Raw genomic sequence first — 16,223 nt, forward strand, 5'->3', positions numbered from 1 at the left:
TACCGAACTCTATAGTGTTGTCCCAGTGCCATCAGCATTGGATCTGGCCCTGCTGTCAAGCCTTGAGCCATTTGGAAGCAAGCAGAAATTTGCCAATGATAAAATTTGGAAGCAAAGTCTGGATTACCAAAACAATTCCATTCAAAACAAAACAAATCTAATACAGAAGAGCTGACTGATTTCTTGTGGGAAAGTGTCAAGACATCTACAGTAAAGGAAGATGATCTCAATTCAAAATTAGCTTTAATTATCACATGTGAATTAGATCAGTATTCAAACTAGATTGTTCTGCTTTGTGATTCTAAAAGAAGCAGTAACTGTAAACAAGTAAAACAATTCAGGTAGCGTGGATTATGGGCATTTCAACACCGTACTCTTAATCCATGCTGTGTGTTGTATTACTAGTTTATAGCAGAATATCTCCAGGCTGTGCATGTTGAAGGAGAAATGCCTGGGGCTCACCCTGCTGTCTGCTCACCTGCAGGGTACAAGCTGCTTCCTGCGCTGGGTACGGAACCTAGATGATGAACTTCATGCACTTGTAGCTGGTGAGTCCATTGTAAGAAGTCTGCATGGGCTCTGTTGGGGTTCTGCAAGCATTTCTGTCTTGCACACAGCTGGATGTCTGTCTCCCATTGCCTTTCCAGACTTAGATGGTAAAAGTAGGGCTGTATATATTAACAGTGTGACAGTAGTGTTCCAAGTACGGAAACACACAGTAGTTTTTCAAGCGTTTTCAAATGCTTGCTTTAAAATAGTAAGACAGATTCAGTGAAACATTATATTTGTTATGTTCAGTCTCATGGACAATAAATTGTCGTATGCACAGATGTAAATTTATCCTTTATTTTCCAAATGTGAGGTTTGATTACTGACTCTTCCATATGTTACAGAATACACTTTTGAAGGGATGGGCTCTACTGTATCCAAAGGAAGACCCTTTCCCAGTGAAATTTGCGTAGTGTTGCAGGTCCTTCCCTCCTATTTGTGCACCTATCACCTTACAGATCCTAAGGATGAGGGAGGAGCTTTCAGCCCTCCTGCCTCAGTTGGATGATGATTGAATGGCAGCTTGATTTCAGGGTTTTTTCATTGTTTTTTTAATGACACAAACCATATTTTGATGGGCAGCAGGGGAACATCACTGAATTTTTTTTTGTAGCAACAGAAAGCGTAATCTTTTGTGACATCTGTTGAGCTGATGTACTGCAACAGCAACAAGAAATCACAATAATGCTTCTTTTCTAACTGTTGCAGGGTGTCTAGCTGGAATTTCTATGATGTTCTACAAAAGCACTACTATCTCTATGTATCTGGCATCCAAACTAGTAGAGGTAAGATGTCCTTATAACAGAACTTTTTATTTTATCTTCATTGAACACTTCATAAGCTTCGTCAGAACATTCCAGTGTAATCCAGAATTGAATATTGAGGCTGTTTTTATTCCTAGGTGTGTGCCAAATGGTAGTGCCATTCTATGGTCTCATTCCCTTCTTGTATTCCTTTCTGTGTTTCATTTTCAGTGTTCTTTATCCACTGCTCTTCATGTATATTCTCCACAGTGTTTGTTACTCTGCTTTCTTCATAGCTCTTTGCTTTGTAGCCTTTGCAGATTTTCAAATGTGAGAGTTCCAAGAATGTGGATTTTGTCTCTTCTGCCAGAAACGTAAATCAAAACTAGCCCTTAATTGCAGATTTATTGCCAAAAACTACAGCTCAACTTCCTGCCTTTGTTCCATAATTTTGGCATTGAGCAATGTAAGATAACTCAAAATAGCTTAGCTTTTAGTCTATAGCTGAAGTTGTTTTCAGTATACTTCAACTGATCGAATTCCTGGCACTGCAGAGAACTTTGTCCTCCTTACCACTGGGCTAATTGGAATTATTTCTATGAAACTGTTAAATTTAGGAGCCCAGGAAAGAAAAAATTAAGAATGTTTGTAGAACTCTGTATGTTGATTACACTTTGCTAACGAGCTTTTCATTTCTTACTGTGATTTTTCCATAAAATCAGGACGTAGCCTAAGTTGTTTCCTCAGCAGCTCCACTGGAATAATTTGACAGCGTTCTCCTGTTATGCTCCATCTCCAAATCACAAAGCTTTCTCTGGAAAATATCACGGGCCTCAGTCTTTGCTGTTATTTATCCACTACCACTAATTCGCCAAATTCATGTAAAAATATTAAAAGAAGGAACTTATTACTCTTTTAAACATAATGCTAAATATAAAAAGGGAAGTTATGCTCTGCCTATGCTTGTTCCCTGTAATCCTAAATCGGGCTCTGAAAGGAGCACACAGTGGTTATATAAAAGCAACTCTGAATGATCCGTATCGACTCTTTTGGAACATCAATTGGAAAAGAAAAAAAACTCACCATAACAGTAGTATGTTGTATTGCTGATGGTTTTCTCTGGACTTTGAGACATTGTGGCTGCAGTGATGTGTATTCTTTTTTTTTTTTTTTTCCTTAACTACTTTTATCGTCGTATGCAAGCCAAGGGTAACTGACCAAAGAGGCGTGTGCTGCTTTGGAAGGTCAGGCTGTGCTCAGGAAAATAAACTCTACATGTTTTCTCAGAAATAAAAGTCTGTGATTTCAAGCTGTTTAAGAACAGTGAATATTCACTTTGTTGGAATAGTTATTGCATTATTCTTGTGCTTTTCTAAATTGAAGAATTTATCGTAGCAAACTTTACTTTTATTTTTCTCTTTTTTGTGGACATATACGAAAATATAAGAGCATGAGTTAGTAATGCTGGCATACTCTGAAAACATAAAACAAAGGAAATGTAAAAAGCAGCTTTTTAAATTCTGAATATTCTGTTTACTTTTATAGACGATATACTTCAAAGGCATTGAAGCAGGGAAGGTTCCCTATTTTCCTCATGCAGACAGTGTCATCTATGCCATTTCTACATCAATATGTTTTCAGGCAGTAAGTATGTTATCTTCTAACAGAATATGAAGTTCTTCCAGTTTAACTGAATGGAATGAAGACCATCAGTATACAGTGAAAAGATGTGATTTGGCACGATGTTGTGGGTCCTACAACCTATTTTTGAGTGTCACTGTGGGAAGATAATGTCAACGATTCAAATTTCTGGTATGCTTGTAACAGAATAAGTTACACTAAGCACTAAATTCTTAGGAAAATATCTCAAAACACATTGACTCGGGAGACTTTATAAATGTAGGGTCTTTCATAAATGTATGAAAGGACCATTTCTCAAGCAGGGAAACAATATGTTGTAATATTTTATGTTTCTTTTTAATTAACTGGAGGTTTTCCCTGTCAGCCAACTTGAAATGGAGTTGCCCATTTGCAAGAATCTGCAAACATTAGCAGTTTTGAAGTTTTGAAACAAGCTGTAGTTACCCTTATTTGCCCTTTCTGAGTCAATTTTATACCCTCACCTTCAGCCCCTTTATTCACCGCATCAACTATGAAAGCTCCTTTTCAGTGGTACCCAAATTACTCTATACTTTTCCATTTCTTTACTGATCCCTGGATTTGGCAACGTAACGTACCAGTGCAGGCTCTCCCCTGACGAGGCACAGCTGGCTCTTACAGATTCTTCTCCTTGTAGGCTGTCATGGAAGTTCAGAACCTGAGACCTTCGTACTGGAAATTCCTTTTACGACTAACTAAGGGCAGGTATGCAACCGGGGTATTTTACAGCTTTCCTAAACATACCATTGATCACATCCAACTTTTTCTGTCATTCCCTGTCAACAGAATAGCTGAAGCAGTACATTTGGGCTAATTTCCTGAGCGTTTAATTTGATTTTCAAGCAGCTTCCAGTCCACTTGATGTTTTTGACTATTGGTTTAGTCTAACGACGGGAGCAAAGACTTAAATCTGGTTAAGATTCTTTAGCAGATGAGACTGTAACCAGAGGGCACTTTTATCTTCAGTTTCACTTGGAAAGGTAGAGTGCTTTCAGGTTTCAGTGGAGTATGAAGAATACAGTAAACGAATAAAGAAGTTGATGAAATCACCTAATACAACTTACAGCTTGATATTGTGTTTATGTGTTGATATTGTACTATGTGTTTAAAAGTATTAATAGAAAATTTCTGAGTATTTCTTAAGGATACTTTCAATATTTGACAGTTTTTTTCATGGAACATCTATTTCAGTTGGAAAAGGATGTTTTCATGGAAAACTAATGCATAATTATCACTGATTTTAACCACAAACTTACACCGCAGTGTCTTAAAACGCTTGTCTTTCAAAATAGACTTTTCTGTAATTGAACTATAAAAATACAGTTTGGTGAAGTGTGCATTATTATATGGATGCACTGTATGGCAGAAGGAAGGCATCAAAACTGTGGTATGAGTGGTTTATGAACGGACTGTGAAAGGTAATGTCTCGATAATCCTGAGAATTCCTTTCAGTCCTTTGGTTATAACCTACTTAACTGAGGGACAGCTTTGAGAGGAGGTTCTGTCTCTGTCTAGACTGTAAAAATAGAAGAGAGATCAGAGTCCATTCCCTGGAGTTGTTGAGCCTACACGCCCCATCACACAGCATGCTATTAGCTGGACATCAGGTGACTGAGCACACCGCTGGACGTAGTGGGGAGCTCTCTTGGGATGCCTGGAAGCAATCCACAGGCAACCTCTGAGGCTGTGCAAACATGATATGGGAGATGATGTCAGTGCAGATGTCCGGCTTTAGCTGTATTTTTCTCTCTCGTGCTAATCGTAAGATTGCTTCAGTTGACAGAGAAGAGGGAATAGTAATTCTGCTCGTTTATTTCACCTGAAGCGAATCTCTGTAATAATAATTATGACACTCTGTAGAGTCAGTTTATTTTGACATTTCATAGATCATTCACTCAATGGTTTTGAAGAGTGAGATGAAAATAACACCTATTAAATTGTTATCCAGACTTAGGCATGGCCAGACTTCGCTCTGCTGCAATGGGAAAGACAGTAGCGTAGTTTGTTTGGATTTCTTTGTGCAGTTACAAGTAGAAAGGAATTCTCTCCTTTTCCCTTTTATACAAGACATGTTTTATAAAGCATAACTACACAAAGCACTAGTCATCAGATTTGTCAAATGTTGGTGGGTTGGAGTTTTTTGTATAAATAAATGAATGATCTGTTCTCTCTCTCATGTCTGTGCTTTCTCAGGTTTGCTCTGATGAACAGGAAAGTTTTAGATGTATTTGGTACTGAAGCATCCAAGAACTTCAAGGATTTCACACCTAAGCTTGACCCAAGGTACACTGTTGTACCACCAGAGCTACCTCTGGAACTGTCTTGAAAATGATAGGGTATCTATCTTGTTATTGAATGTGATCAGCATTTTGTCCTGAAAAGTTGAATAACTTAACAGTAATGTATATGGAGGAGGGCTTGGGCTCCACTTCAGTATTATTTCAATGAGAAATGCTTTTCACCAATCAAAAGTACTGGAGCTTTGTAGGAAGGTGTGGCTTAGTGATTAAGCCTCTTCCAATGCAGAACTTATTTCTGGGTTACTGTAGTTGGCTGACAGTATGGTAGATTCCTGAATGAATTAAACAAATGAGTAATATATTTAGAGAAATAAAACATACATAAAACACAAATATGCATAATGATTTCAAAAATTTTATTCACACCAGTAGAATACTTCATGGTAAAACTAAAAGTAACTTTGAATTTAGAAGGGAAGATGTGTGGCACAGGTCCAGAATTTCATCTGATCTTCAAGCTATTGCAGTCTGATGGAAAAAGTCTCCTTGGCTCTCCCAATTGCGTCGCTGATTTATCTCAAAAGAGCCACTGCCCACTCACTATTTAAAACAACAATATTTTTACAGAGCTGTGGTTGCAAAGTAAGGCATTCCTTAGCGAAAAAAACAAATGTGCATTAGTGCAGAAATGACATTCCAGGGCTGTAAATCCCAGTGACAATATGGAAAACAGACAAGGAAAATAAAAAGGCAATACTAGCGACTTGTGCGTAAGGAGCAGCAGGGTGTGGTGGTTCACATCTGCCAAGTGGAAAATGACAAAACAGGCAGGGGAAGGAATGAAATGGTTCAGCCTCCGAGATGGTACTGGAAACAGCAGTTACAAAAATAAAAAGCCAAGAACAAAACAAAAAATCCTCCAAAATATGCTATGATTAAATGTTTATTTTTAAAGGGCTTGACATTGTCCCTTAAGATGGCATTGGCTTGTTTGTCGAGCAGTGTGCCAGCCAGCATTGCCAGTGGCCTTTAGAAGGGAACTGACCTCTGAGATTAGGTCATTTTGTTGGTCATATTGATAGTGTTTTTTCCTTGTATTTGGTGAAGAATGGTTTTCTATTGCCCATCACACAGCCGTAACTATGACAGTTACATTAAATCTAATACTGTACTCAATGCAAGTAAATACCTATTCAAATTCCATCTCATTTTTATCCAACACATTTCCACATATACTAATTTGTGTTCTAAAGCAAGACCTTGGCACACTAATTGCCTTTTTGCTTTTGGGCTTTTTCTTTCCTAGACTCCATTCGTATGAATGGTGTTAGTTGCTCTAGAACTTAATGGAAAGTTGAACTATGTTCACATTCTATTGAAAAGCCACATGGTAAGCCAGGGAGTAAAAGCTAAAGTAGGTTGCACGTATTTTAAAAAGAAAAAAGAAAGAAATCAGTGTTTCGGTTGGAGGTCTTCATCAGATAATATGAATTGGATCAATTAACAAAATCTTTGTCTTGTAACACTGTAATCCTACCCCAGCATTACACATTTTAATTCACATTGGTTTAATTTCTTATTGCTGACCAAAAAGTGATTTTATTGAATTTACAGAGATGTCATGAGAGTTGTACCAGTCTGAGCACAAAATCTTCTCCATCAGCTGCTGTAATGGTGTTGCTCTATCGTTACTTCAACCTTTAAAACAGCAGTTGTCTGAGTTAGTGTGAATACAATTCTGCACGTCAGTTTGTAAGCAATATTTTGTTGCTTGAAATATTATTTTAAAATTCCTCAGAAGGAAATAAAACCTAATTCAAAAGAAGTTTAAAAGGATTGTAATAGCTTTGTAGTGTTTTTCCACTGGAATATGGTCTTAAGTATTTGACCGTGTAAAGTCTGAGAAGTTATATATTTTAGGTGATGTGTTAGAACTCACACTTTATCTTATGAATGCTTTCTAGTATAAATAACTATATGCTGTTCTCTTCAAAATGTTCAACTTCAAAATATTTTATAAATGGATTAATCTTCTTCACTGGAATGATAATTGTGAATGTTTTTCCATTTGAGTTAAAAAAAATTCCAAGTTGTACATCTCAGCAGCTGCAAGTTTCGTCTCAGTTTTCTAGCTTCTAAAATTCAGTCCTTGTTTTATTTTCATGTAATATAAAAAAAATAAAATAAATAAATTATTTTTATTCAAATCAAATATATGTAAGAAAAAAAAAGAAAAGTAAAATCCTGCTGTTTTTCCCAATAATAAAGAGTTGCTGCTTGAAAAAAAATGGCTTTTCTTCTTTATGTTGTTATCTGGAATCATGAGTGAAGAGCTCTGGTTAAGGAATGCTGGGCAGGTGACCAAGCATTTATATTATGTGCTGTTAGAAAATAAAGCCCTGCCACCGTGGAAGAGAAAAGGTAATGGAAAAATAGTTCAACTGACAGCTTCAGCTCTGTGCTTTCATGTTTAATTGGAAAAGATTGGTTGACACCGTTTGATCCTTCTGATTTAACAGAGAGAAGCACACAACCTGTCCTTGAGGTGGGGAAGGGCTGCACGCCTCCCACTGTGGCAGTGCCGTGTAGCAGGCTGGCTGGGCCTCGCGTGGCACAGCTAGTGATTTGTTTTGGTCATGTGTTGGATATCTGTCTGATCACCTCCAACATCTTACAGAAGAAGCTGATTTTGCAGAGGAACCATCACTCAAGAGGTGGTGGGAACGAGGATCATCGGTATACAGTGAAAAGATGCGATGAATATTGTGCTATGTATGCTTTGCAGAAGTCCTCTTCGTTGTAATTCCTAACTCAGTGGATGCATACTCATTATTATTCTCTGCCTGACATCTTTCAGCTGACTTTTGTGCCATGTGACGTTGTTCCCATTGCAAACTTCCATCACTTTTCCCAGTCCTTGCTGGAGGTGATGCTGAAGGTGCTGGCATCTGAGATCCACTAAAGAAAAGGAATTCTTTTACCAAATCGTTTTCATTCTGAAGATTTTTGTGGATGTTCAAGATGTATGTGCTATAGATAGTTCTACCGGTAGGTGTTTTGTCTCTTTAGAGATCTATTCATAAAAGCACGTAAAAGTATGTAAAAATGGCACATTACTGTATGCAATTCCATCTCAGCTCATGAGGAAAGTAAGTAAAATATCAGAACCTGGGTCTCCAGGACGGTCTCCAAGTCATGGCCTTCAGCAGGACACATCCTGGCAAGGCTGTTCTCAGAAAATAGTACATTTCTGTAGTATGGTTGAGAACCCTTATGTTCCCATATAATCATTTCTCATCCTCAGTGATAGCCAAGATGCTTTCCATGGCACAGACAATCTTATTTTCCTAGCAGCTTCCTGTAATCCTTCACATGCAGAGCTTTTTATTCCTCCTGATCTTGTCTGACTTCAATGGGACACTTCTGAGAACTGTCAGTAAATCTCAATCCTCAGAAAGCATGTTGAGTTGTTTCCCTTCTCCTGTGAGTTTGCCTTCCTTTTGCCCACGCCACCGCCTTCTTGTTCTTTGAGGAAGTGGGGTGGGTTTCATTTCAGATGCTTGCTGACATCCCAGACAGCAATTTATGGTTTGAGCTCACCTATGCTTGGTGAATAAGACATTCAGGACAGACTATGTGAAGAACTTCAATTTCTAACTGTGCCAGAAGAAAGTATCTCTGGACAAGTGGTCCTGTGATGAGTACAAGCAAACGTGCACAAAATAAAGCTTACACTGAGCACTTGTACAAGTTACCTCCTTTTACAAAAACAAACACATTACTTCTTCTCACTCTTTTGGGTATACAAAATAAGAATTCAAATCTTTCCTTGGGGCTACGCCTATAGTGAGTTTTCATATTAGTAGGAGTGACTGAGTATTTAACTTCCTCTAGATACATTGGTACAAGGCACGGATATTTTCTCCCCCATGAGGAAGAAATGTCTGTTGTTGACACACTAGCTTGGAGTTGATGCTGAAGTTGACACTCCAACGCTTTTCTTTTGGATTTAGTCACGTTGAAATGGGCATGTGCTACCTAGGACATAGCAGTCACCTTTAGCAGCTGGCAGATTTTGTCCTTCCATAACCATCAGATGTGAGACTCAGTTTTAGGAACAGGCTTCTGGAAAAGACCTACAGGATCATCCAGTCTAACCATCCACCTATTACCAATACTCCCTAAACCACATCCCTCAACTCAACATACAAACGTTATAAGTCTGCTGAGTGATTAATCTTCCTGAGCCCATGAAACTGAATCAACGATTTCCCCCTCAGCTGCCACAGCAGAGACCCAGCAATCATAGAATTGTCAAGGTTGGAAAACATCTCTAGGATCATCTTGTTCACCCACTGCACACTGTGCCCACTAACCATGTCCATCAGTGTCACACTTACACAGTTCCTGAACTCCTCCAGGATGGCAGCTCCACCACCTCACTGGGCAGCCTGTGCCAGTGCATTAATTTCAGAGCAGAATGTCCTGATGTCCAACCTGAAAATGCTGCTGTGTCCATCAGTGTGGGGTCTCAGCAGACCTGGTCACATAGGGTCAAGGGATGTCTCTGTGTTCTGAAAGCTCTGCTTTCCTCTTATAAAGTCAAGACATGCTTTCCTGCTTCAAGCAACAAAAGCTTTTGTCCTAAGGAAAAAAAGGGGAGGATGGACTGGGCTGAATGGAGTCCCACGTCAAAACTCTTCTGCTTGCACTATCTTAACACACAAATACGTAAATAAAGCCCTGAATCATCCAGAAATGATGTTTTGCTCATTGTCTATCGTATGTTAAAAAAATAAAAATAAAAATAAAAATGAGGCATTTCCAGCCCTGGCAGCTTGTGATTATATTCCCAAATGGATTCCATGTCTGTAACTGTTGTACACTGAGATACTGTTACATCTCCTTGGACACACAAAAATAATGTAAACAACATGAAGCCCTGGCAGTCAACAGCCCCTGGTTCTCCCATCTGGTGGCCACGGCCCTGTTGGAGGGGATGGCTCAGCTATTGCATGGGCCACATGTGTGTTGGTGAGGCCTGGTGCCATGCACAGTACCCATATTTCTGCTGGAGCCTCACAGAGTTCACTTACACACAGAAACTCATGTCAGACTCTGACTACTACCACTGTGGTGTTTATTTTTCCACTTTTAAGAGGGAACAAAGCAGAGGCTTTCATTTATGGCCTCAGTTGTGTCTCAGTGCTGCATGGGTACCGTGTAAAACAGGGATCAGGCCCCGGGTCCACCACACTGCTGGGGCAGCCTGGGCAGGGGACACCATCAGCTCACCACAGCCCCTCTGCCACCAGAGCCATCAGCCCTCGCTCTGGATCAGTGCTCCTGGTGTGTTTAGGAAACCAGGCATATTTTTACCAGCCACATTTTCACATTGTCTCTGCAAAAGTTGTCCCTTACAATCACAGAAATTTTAAGGTCAGGAAAGACCACTAAGATTCTCTCTAGTCCAAGCTTCTCTATGCCCTTACCTATTCTTTCTTGTGTTCCTGGTACCCAGCCCTGACAGAAGCTCTGTCAGCCCTGTCACACTGGGCATATTATTTCTCTGAGGCTGATGGATAACCCAGGCATCCTGGTTGGGATTCCTAGGTTACATCAATCCTATGGGATGCTACATACTCCTATAGGAGTGTGCTGGTCTTCTGCACAAAGCTGATCTAGGCCTCTTGGCTATAGGCTCAGATTTATTAATAAAGCTCTTTTCTCTTTTGCCCAGTGCTTTCCATCAGGCAAGATGGCTCTGTGGTCAGGGTGATGTGGAGTGGGCCTTTGTTTGGTTGCATTTGGAACAAGACTACCCAGCTTTTTTCCTCTTGGGGCTGCCATCTCAAGTGTTCTTCTGTGATAGGATCATAAGGAGAAAAAGCCATAAGCTTCCATCTATGTTCTTTTCTGAATGAGAACAGCAGCAAAATCTTCATCTACAGTTAGCTGAAATTAGGGCAGGAAACCAGAGGCCCACAAGAACAAACTCCAGGATCATTAAGCTCAAGGCCACTCACCACAACTTTTCCTTCAGCATTTTGGGATCCATTTCTCAAGGAGGTCCTGGAGTGACTCAGGCCTGGGCTGATTAGATCAGCCTCAGCAAACTGGCCGGAGCCAGATCAGCACTTGCATCAGAGGCATGCCCAATGGCCTCCTGCAATTTGCAATTTGTGCCACGAAGAACAGAGCAGCACTGATGAAAACCTCCTGCTTTGATAGTGCTGCTCACATGGTAGCCTGCCTGGGAGCATGGCTCCGTGCAGTCTCGGCTGATCAGCTGCTTTGCGAGCACAATACTGGGCTTCACTTTTCAGCTCCAAGAAACAGAGGGAAGCCAAAAGTTAAAGTTGGCAGTGTTCCTGCTGGAAGCTTTGAGCTCAAGTCTTGCTCACACCAGCAGAGTTCCTGCTCATCTCACCTTCATCTCACGGTTCTTCAAACTCAACAGTAAGCTGCAGCCACTGAGGACTGCAGGTGACTGAATCCAACCAAAACCCAGCAGCTCAAATTCAACCTTCTTGCTCAGCTGGGGGCAGTGGCAGTGTTACTGCCTTTCTCAGTCAAGGATGTGCTTGACACAAACGCTGACTTTGATCTGTATGTAGACAGGGATGCTGGACAGGAATTATTGCTTGCTCCAGCAATCATAATACCACTCAGCATGGGATTAATTTTTGATTCCGTGAATTGGTTCAAAATTATTTTGCTTTAATATGTTTGAGTGGGAGGAGAAATGAGAATGAGTCCAAATAAAACTCATTAGTGTGTAGCAATGCAAAGTAATTTTTCTGGGAGCTTATGTGAGCTGAGGGAAGATTTTCAGCCTCTATCTCAGATTCTCAGAGAGGATGTTTTTTGGCCTCCTTATCCTCGAGGGTTTCTACCAAGTCACTCTGGATGTAACGCCTCCTATTTATTTTCACTGAAACTGCATCAGATGCAAAGAACACAATAATGGAATTTGATAGAGCAAATTCTCAGCTACAAAACTAGTTTTTAATAGTCACCACCATTAGCTGCGCATTTTTGCCAGTGATGAACAAGAACCTCTGTGCTGTGTGTGTGTCACCACTGCTGAAATGCACCACCTCACTGTGCTCACATCCACTGCTTGGTTACCATCAACATTCTGCAAGTCCTGATGAATGTCAGTGGATGAATTTTTTTCTGCACAGAGGAATTCAAGGTCTCACCTTTGCATCGCGTGCACTTCCGTGTCAGACTCCATTTTGTCAGACTGCCCCTCTGCTATCATCTGTCACATGGGAACAAAGCGTGACAGAATATTGGCGGGAAGGTTCAACCTCTGCTGCCATCTGATCAACATCTACCTCAGGTAGCGGGTGAACATAATAAAATAGGAGCCATTACTTTTGGAGCAGGCCTTGTATAAGGAAGGAGTGACCTGTTGCTTGCTCTGTTGGGATATACTGCCTAAGGCAAAGCATTTGTTTGTGTGGTGTGAGTGCACGGGAAGGGACGGGGCTTTGTGCAGGCCCAGCTTTGAGCCATTCCTACACTCCCTACAGAGCCGAAAGCAGCGATTAAACCACACATTTCCTCGTGATTTAGAGGTTTAATTCCTGATGGGACTTGTCGCAGCACCGCTTTGTCCCTTGGTTCTCACAGGAAGTTTCTGATTCCAGTCATTGCTTACTGCTGTTGCAAGGGAGGAAAGTGACTCACGGTGTTTCCTATTGGCCTGATGAGATACGCAGAGGAACGACCTGCAATGGGCTCTGCCCAGACAGCCCAGCGCCTGGCAGAGATCAGCCAGAGAGCTCTCAGATTCATTAGCACGGCTGCAAATTTATTGCCCGTACCAGGAACAGACAGAAATATGTTTCCCCTGTGGGCAATCACTCCGGGACAGAGCAGCACTGCTTTGTCGTGGATCGGGATCGGGCAGGGCCATACACACTTTATAGCTTTCACCTCCATAATTTATTGTGGGGACAAAGCATGGGAGGAAAACGGATGTGTGCAGAACAAAGATGGATGTGACCTTTCCTCTTGCTCACCCTTCTGCATGCTCTCTGGGATCATTTCCATTTTCCAGGGGTTGTTCAGTCTGCCCAGAGGACACACTGCAGGGGCTGAGCACATGGGCCTGGTGCCATTTTGGCTTCCCCTCCCCTCCCTTCACCACGGGAAGTTCAGGCTGTATATTAGAAAACATTTCTTCACCAAGAGAGTGGTGGAGCACTGGCACGGCTGCCCAGGAGGTGGTGGAGTCAGCATCCCTGGAGGTTTTCAAGAGCTGTGGATATGTGGCACTGAGGGACACAGTTAGTGGGCATGGTGGGGCTGGGTTGATGGTTGGACTGGAGAACTTAGTGGCCTTAATGGTTCTGTGATCATTCTTATCCTTTTGAAAGTTTGCTCCAGGTGGGAGAACCGAAGAGATAAAATTTCATGTTACAGACTCAGTTGCTTATATTCTTGAGTCAGTTACAACCTGCTGGCTCTAAAATTTTCATGAACCTCAGAACCAGCCCTGCTTTCTGCTAGGGCTTCCCCCATGGAAGGTGACAGCTCCTTACTGCCTGCAGAGCTCAGATGTCGAGGCGAGAAATACCTCTGCATCAATAAGCACATTTCCAGAACTCCGCACCCAGAAATGCTTCACATCCCTAATTGCCCTGATGCCATCAGATAGCTTATCTGTATATAAATACACACAGAGGCACATGTGCACATACAGATGCCTACAGTGCTGGGAACAGACATTCAGGACTTTGCTTAGTTTTGCTTCATGTCAATTAATGTGATGCTCCTGTGAGAAGGGACACTTGATTTTTAATTGAAGTTTTCAATAGGGATGCAGCGTGTATACATTTCTCACCCACCTATGCTTTATAAAATTCTGTACCATTGAGTATTAATACCAATCTTTTTTTCTGGAGAGGTTATGCATTTTTATTCAGAATGAAGCACAGAAAACAAAAAGTTACAGCTAACAGCACGTTGTCTCTGCCAAGGAAACTGTGCACAAGACTCATTTCTTGCACTGATGCATTAAATACTCATCCTGCATTGATGCTGTGTCTAATCTCTATCCCTTCTCATCAGCCTATCCTGGGGAAGGAGTTTTTGCACCCTCTAGGTCATACTTAGAGGCAAGGTGGGAAAAGACATGTCTGTGGCATTCAGTGCTGTCTCTGCATCTTTCAGAACAGTATGGTTGACAACTGGAAATGCTTAGATGATCCTCATAGCATTGCAGAGGAGGGAGGAACAGTAAAAAGCAGTGAAAACAGCTGACAAAGAAGAAAGAGAAATAGAGCCACCTTTTGCTCTCTGTGTTTGGAAGACAAGACCAGACAGGCCAGAAATGAGCAAGCTTGCTGGTGAGGAAAAACAGGAGAGACAAACTCTTTCTTTGGGTGCCAAAGGGTTTGGACATATGTTCTCAGCCTTAAGGCTGAGACAAAACAAACCCTGCAGGGAATTTTTTATTTTTTTCAAAATCGCTGAATAGCCAGATTAAAAGTCAATATGGTGTGGAAATAATTGAGAAGATATTATTTCCTGGTTCCCGTGGGAATGTGAGCATAGATACCCTGTGCCAGTTGCTGTCAGCAGCAGCTATTCTGAGAGGACCCCAAGTACCAGGTTACAGCAGCCCAGGCTGGGAGGGCACAGACTGTGAGAGCAGCTGATCCCAGTTGTCCCAATTAGTCTGTTACTGGTGTCATCACTCCGCTCCCTCACTTGCAGGTGAAAAGGGAACAACCTAAGTTACACCCTCCAGCATTTGTGAAATGCTACATCCTGCCAAAAAGCAGAATGGCTTCAGCTTGCGTGACTTGGAACACGGGTTGCTGCTCTTTGGGTTGGCTTTGTGTGCTCAAAATTCTGCTCTGTGTAGAGGTTCATGGAAGAAATGCTCTTCCTCTGCATTCGGGAGGGGTTAGGGGGGGACACGACAATGGAGGAGAATATCTCCCTCTGTACTCAGCACTGGTGAGGCCATACCTAGAATACTGTGCTCAGTTTTGGGCCCCTCACCACAAGACGTCGTGGCCCTGGAGCGTGTCCAGAGAAAGGCAACAAAGCTGTGAGGAGTCCGGAGCACAAATCTTATGGGCAGTGGCTGAGGGAAATGGGATTGTTCAGTCTGGAGAAGAACCATCCTGAAAGGAGGTTGTGCTGAGGTGGAGATTGGCCTCTTCTCCCAGGTAACAGCAACAGAACAAGAGGGAATGGCCTCAAGTTTTACCTGGGGAGGTTCAGGTTGGATATTCGGAAACATTTCTTCTCAGAGAGCAGTAATGCATTGGAGATGGTCAGTGGAGTCACTGTCCCTGGAGGTGTTCATGAACCGTATGGCACTGATAGACGTGGCTAGTGAGCATGGTGTGGATGGGTTGATGATTGAATCTAGATGATCTTTGTGACCTTCCCAACCTCAACTATTTTATAAGATCTCACTGGGCCAACCTGGCTTATCTGCAAGGTCACAGAAGTCTCTATGGAGTTCTCTGACATGACCCATTTCTCGTTCCTGTTCAGATCTCCAAATTTCCTTTAGTCCTTTTATTTTAATTTGTTTTATTACTGTAGAAATATATATTTTTAAACTGAGTTAAATAGGATGTGTATTATAGGTACATGAGCAAGCAGCAGCACTGGACGTGTTTGCTTTGGGAAACATAAAATCTCTGAGTCCATAGCTGTCCTTGTGATGGCTTTGCTCTTTGTTCTCCCTCTTTTCCTGGGCTCTAGCTGCATTTTGAAGGTGGGAGGGCTGCATTTCATGTGGTTGGACAAGGGGAGAGGCTTTTGGGGAAAGGAGGAGGCAGGGAGGCTGATGAGTCAAAGAGGCAGCAGAGTCAACATTACTGTGGTGTCTGAAAAATGCTTGCCAGGTCCCCTGTGTTCCTGACAGTGGGCTTCTACCAGGCAATGCTCCTGCCAGGCTTTGTTACCTTAGTGAGTAGACACTCAAAGAAGAAGAAAAGGAGTGCCTGTTCTCTCTGTGGATGCACATGTTTTTTCTCCATAGTCTATCCTGTCT

At 41.7% G+C, this 16,223-nt stretch overlaps 1 protein-coding gene across 2 annotated transcripts in view; it reads left to right on the forward strand.

Annotated features, from left to right (window-relative positions):
• TMEM135 (transmembrane protein 135) overlaps nucleotides 1–16,223 on the forward strand; it is a 342,018-nt gene that overhangs the window by 156,875 nt on the left and 168,920 nt on the right. The window contains exons 11-15 of one of the 2 annotated variants that reach the window (XR_010621832.1): nucleotides 485–548; nucleotides 1,258–1,334; nucleotides 2,838–2,936; nucleotides 3,589–3,656; nucleotides 5,145–7,187. Coding sequence is in view for 1 of the 2 variants with exons in the window: in XM_065729960.1 (XP_065586032.1) it covers nucleotides 485–548; nucleotides 1,258–1,334; nucleotides 2,838–2,936; nucleotides 3,589–3,656; nucleotides 5,145–5,277 (441 nt within the window). In the remaining variant the exon portion in view is untranslated. Of the gene's footprint in view, nucleotides 1–484; nucleotides 549–1,257; nucleotides 1,335–2,837; nucleotides 2,937–3,588; nucleotides 3,657–5,144; nucleotides 8,331–16,223 lie in introns of those variants that run through there. The other variant, XM_065729960.1, reaches the window with a different exon arrangement.

Source organism: Cyrtonyx montezumae, unplaced genomic scaffold (genome assembly GCF_038088225.1).
Source record: "Cyrtonyx montezumae isolate F1298 unplaced genomic scaffold, pur_monq_1.0 scaffold_12, whole genome shotgun sequence".
Classification (NCBI taxonomy): domain Eukaryota; kingdom Metazoa; phylum Chordata; class Aves; order Galliformes; family Odontophoridae; genus Cyrtonyx; species Cyrtonyx montezumae.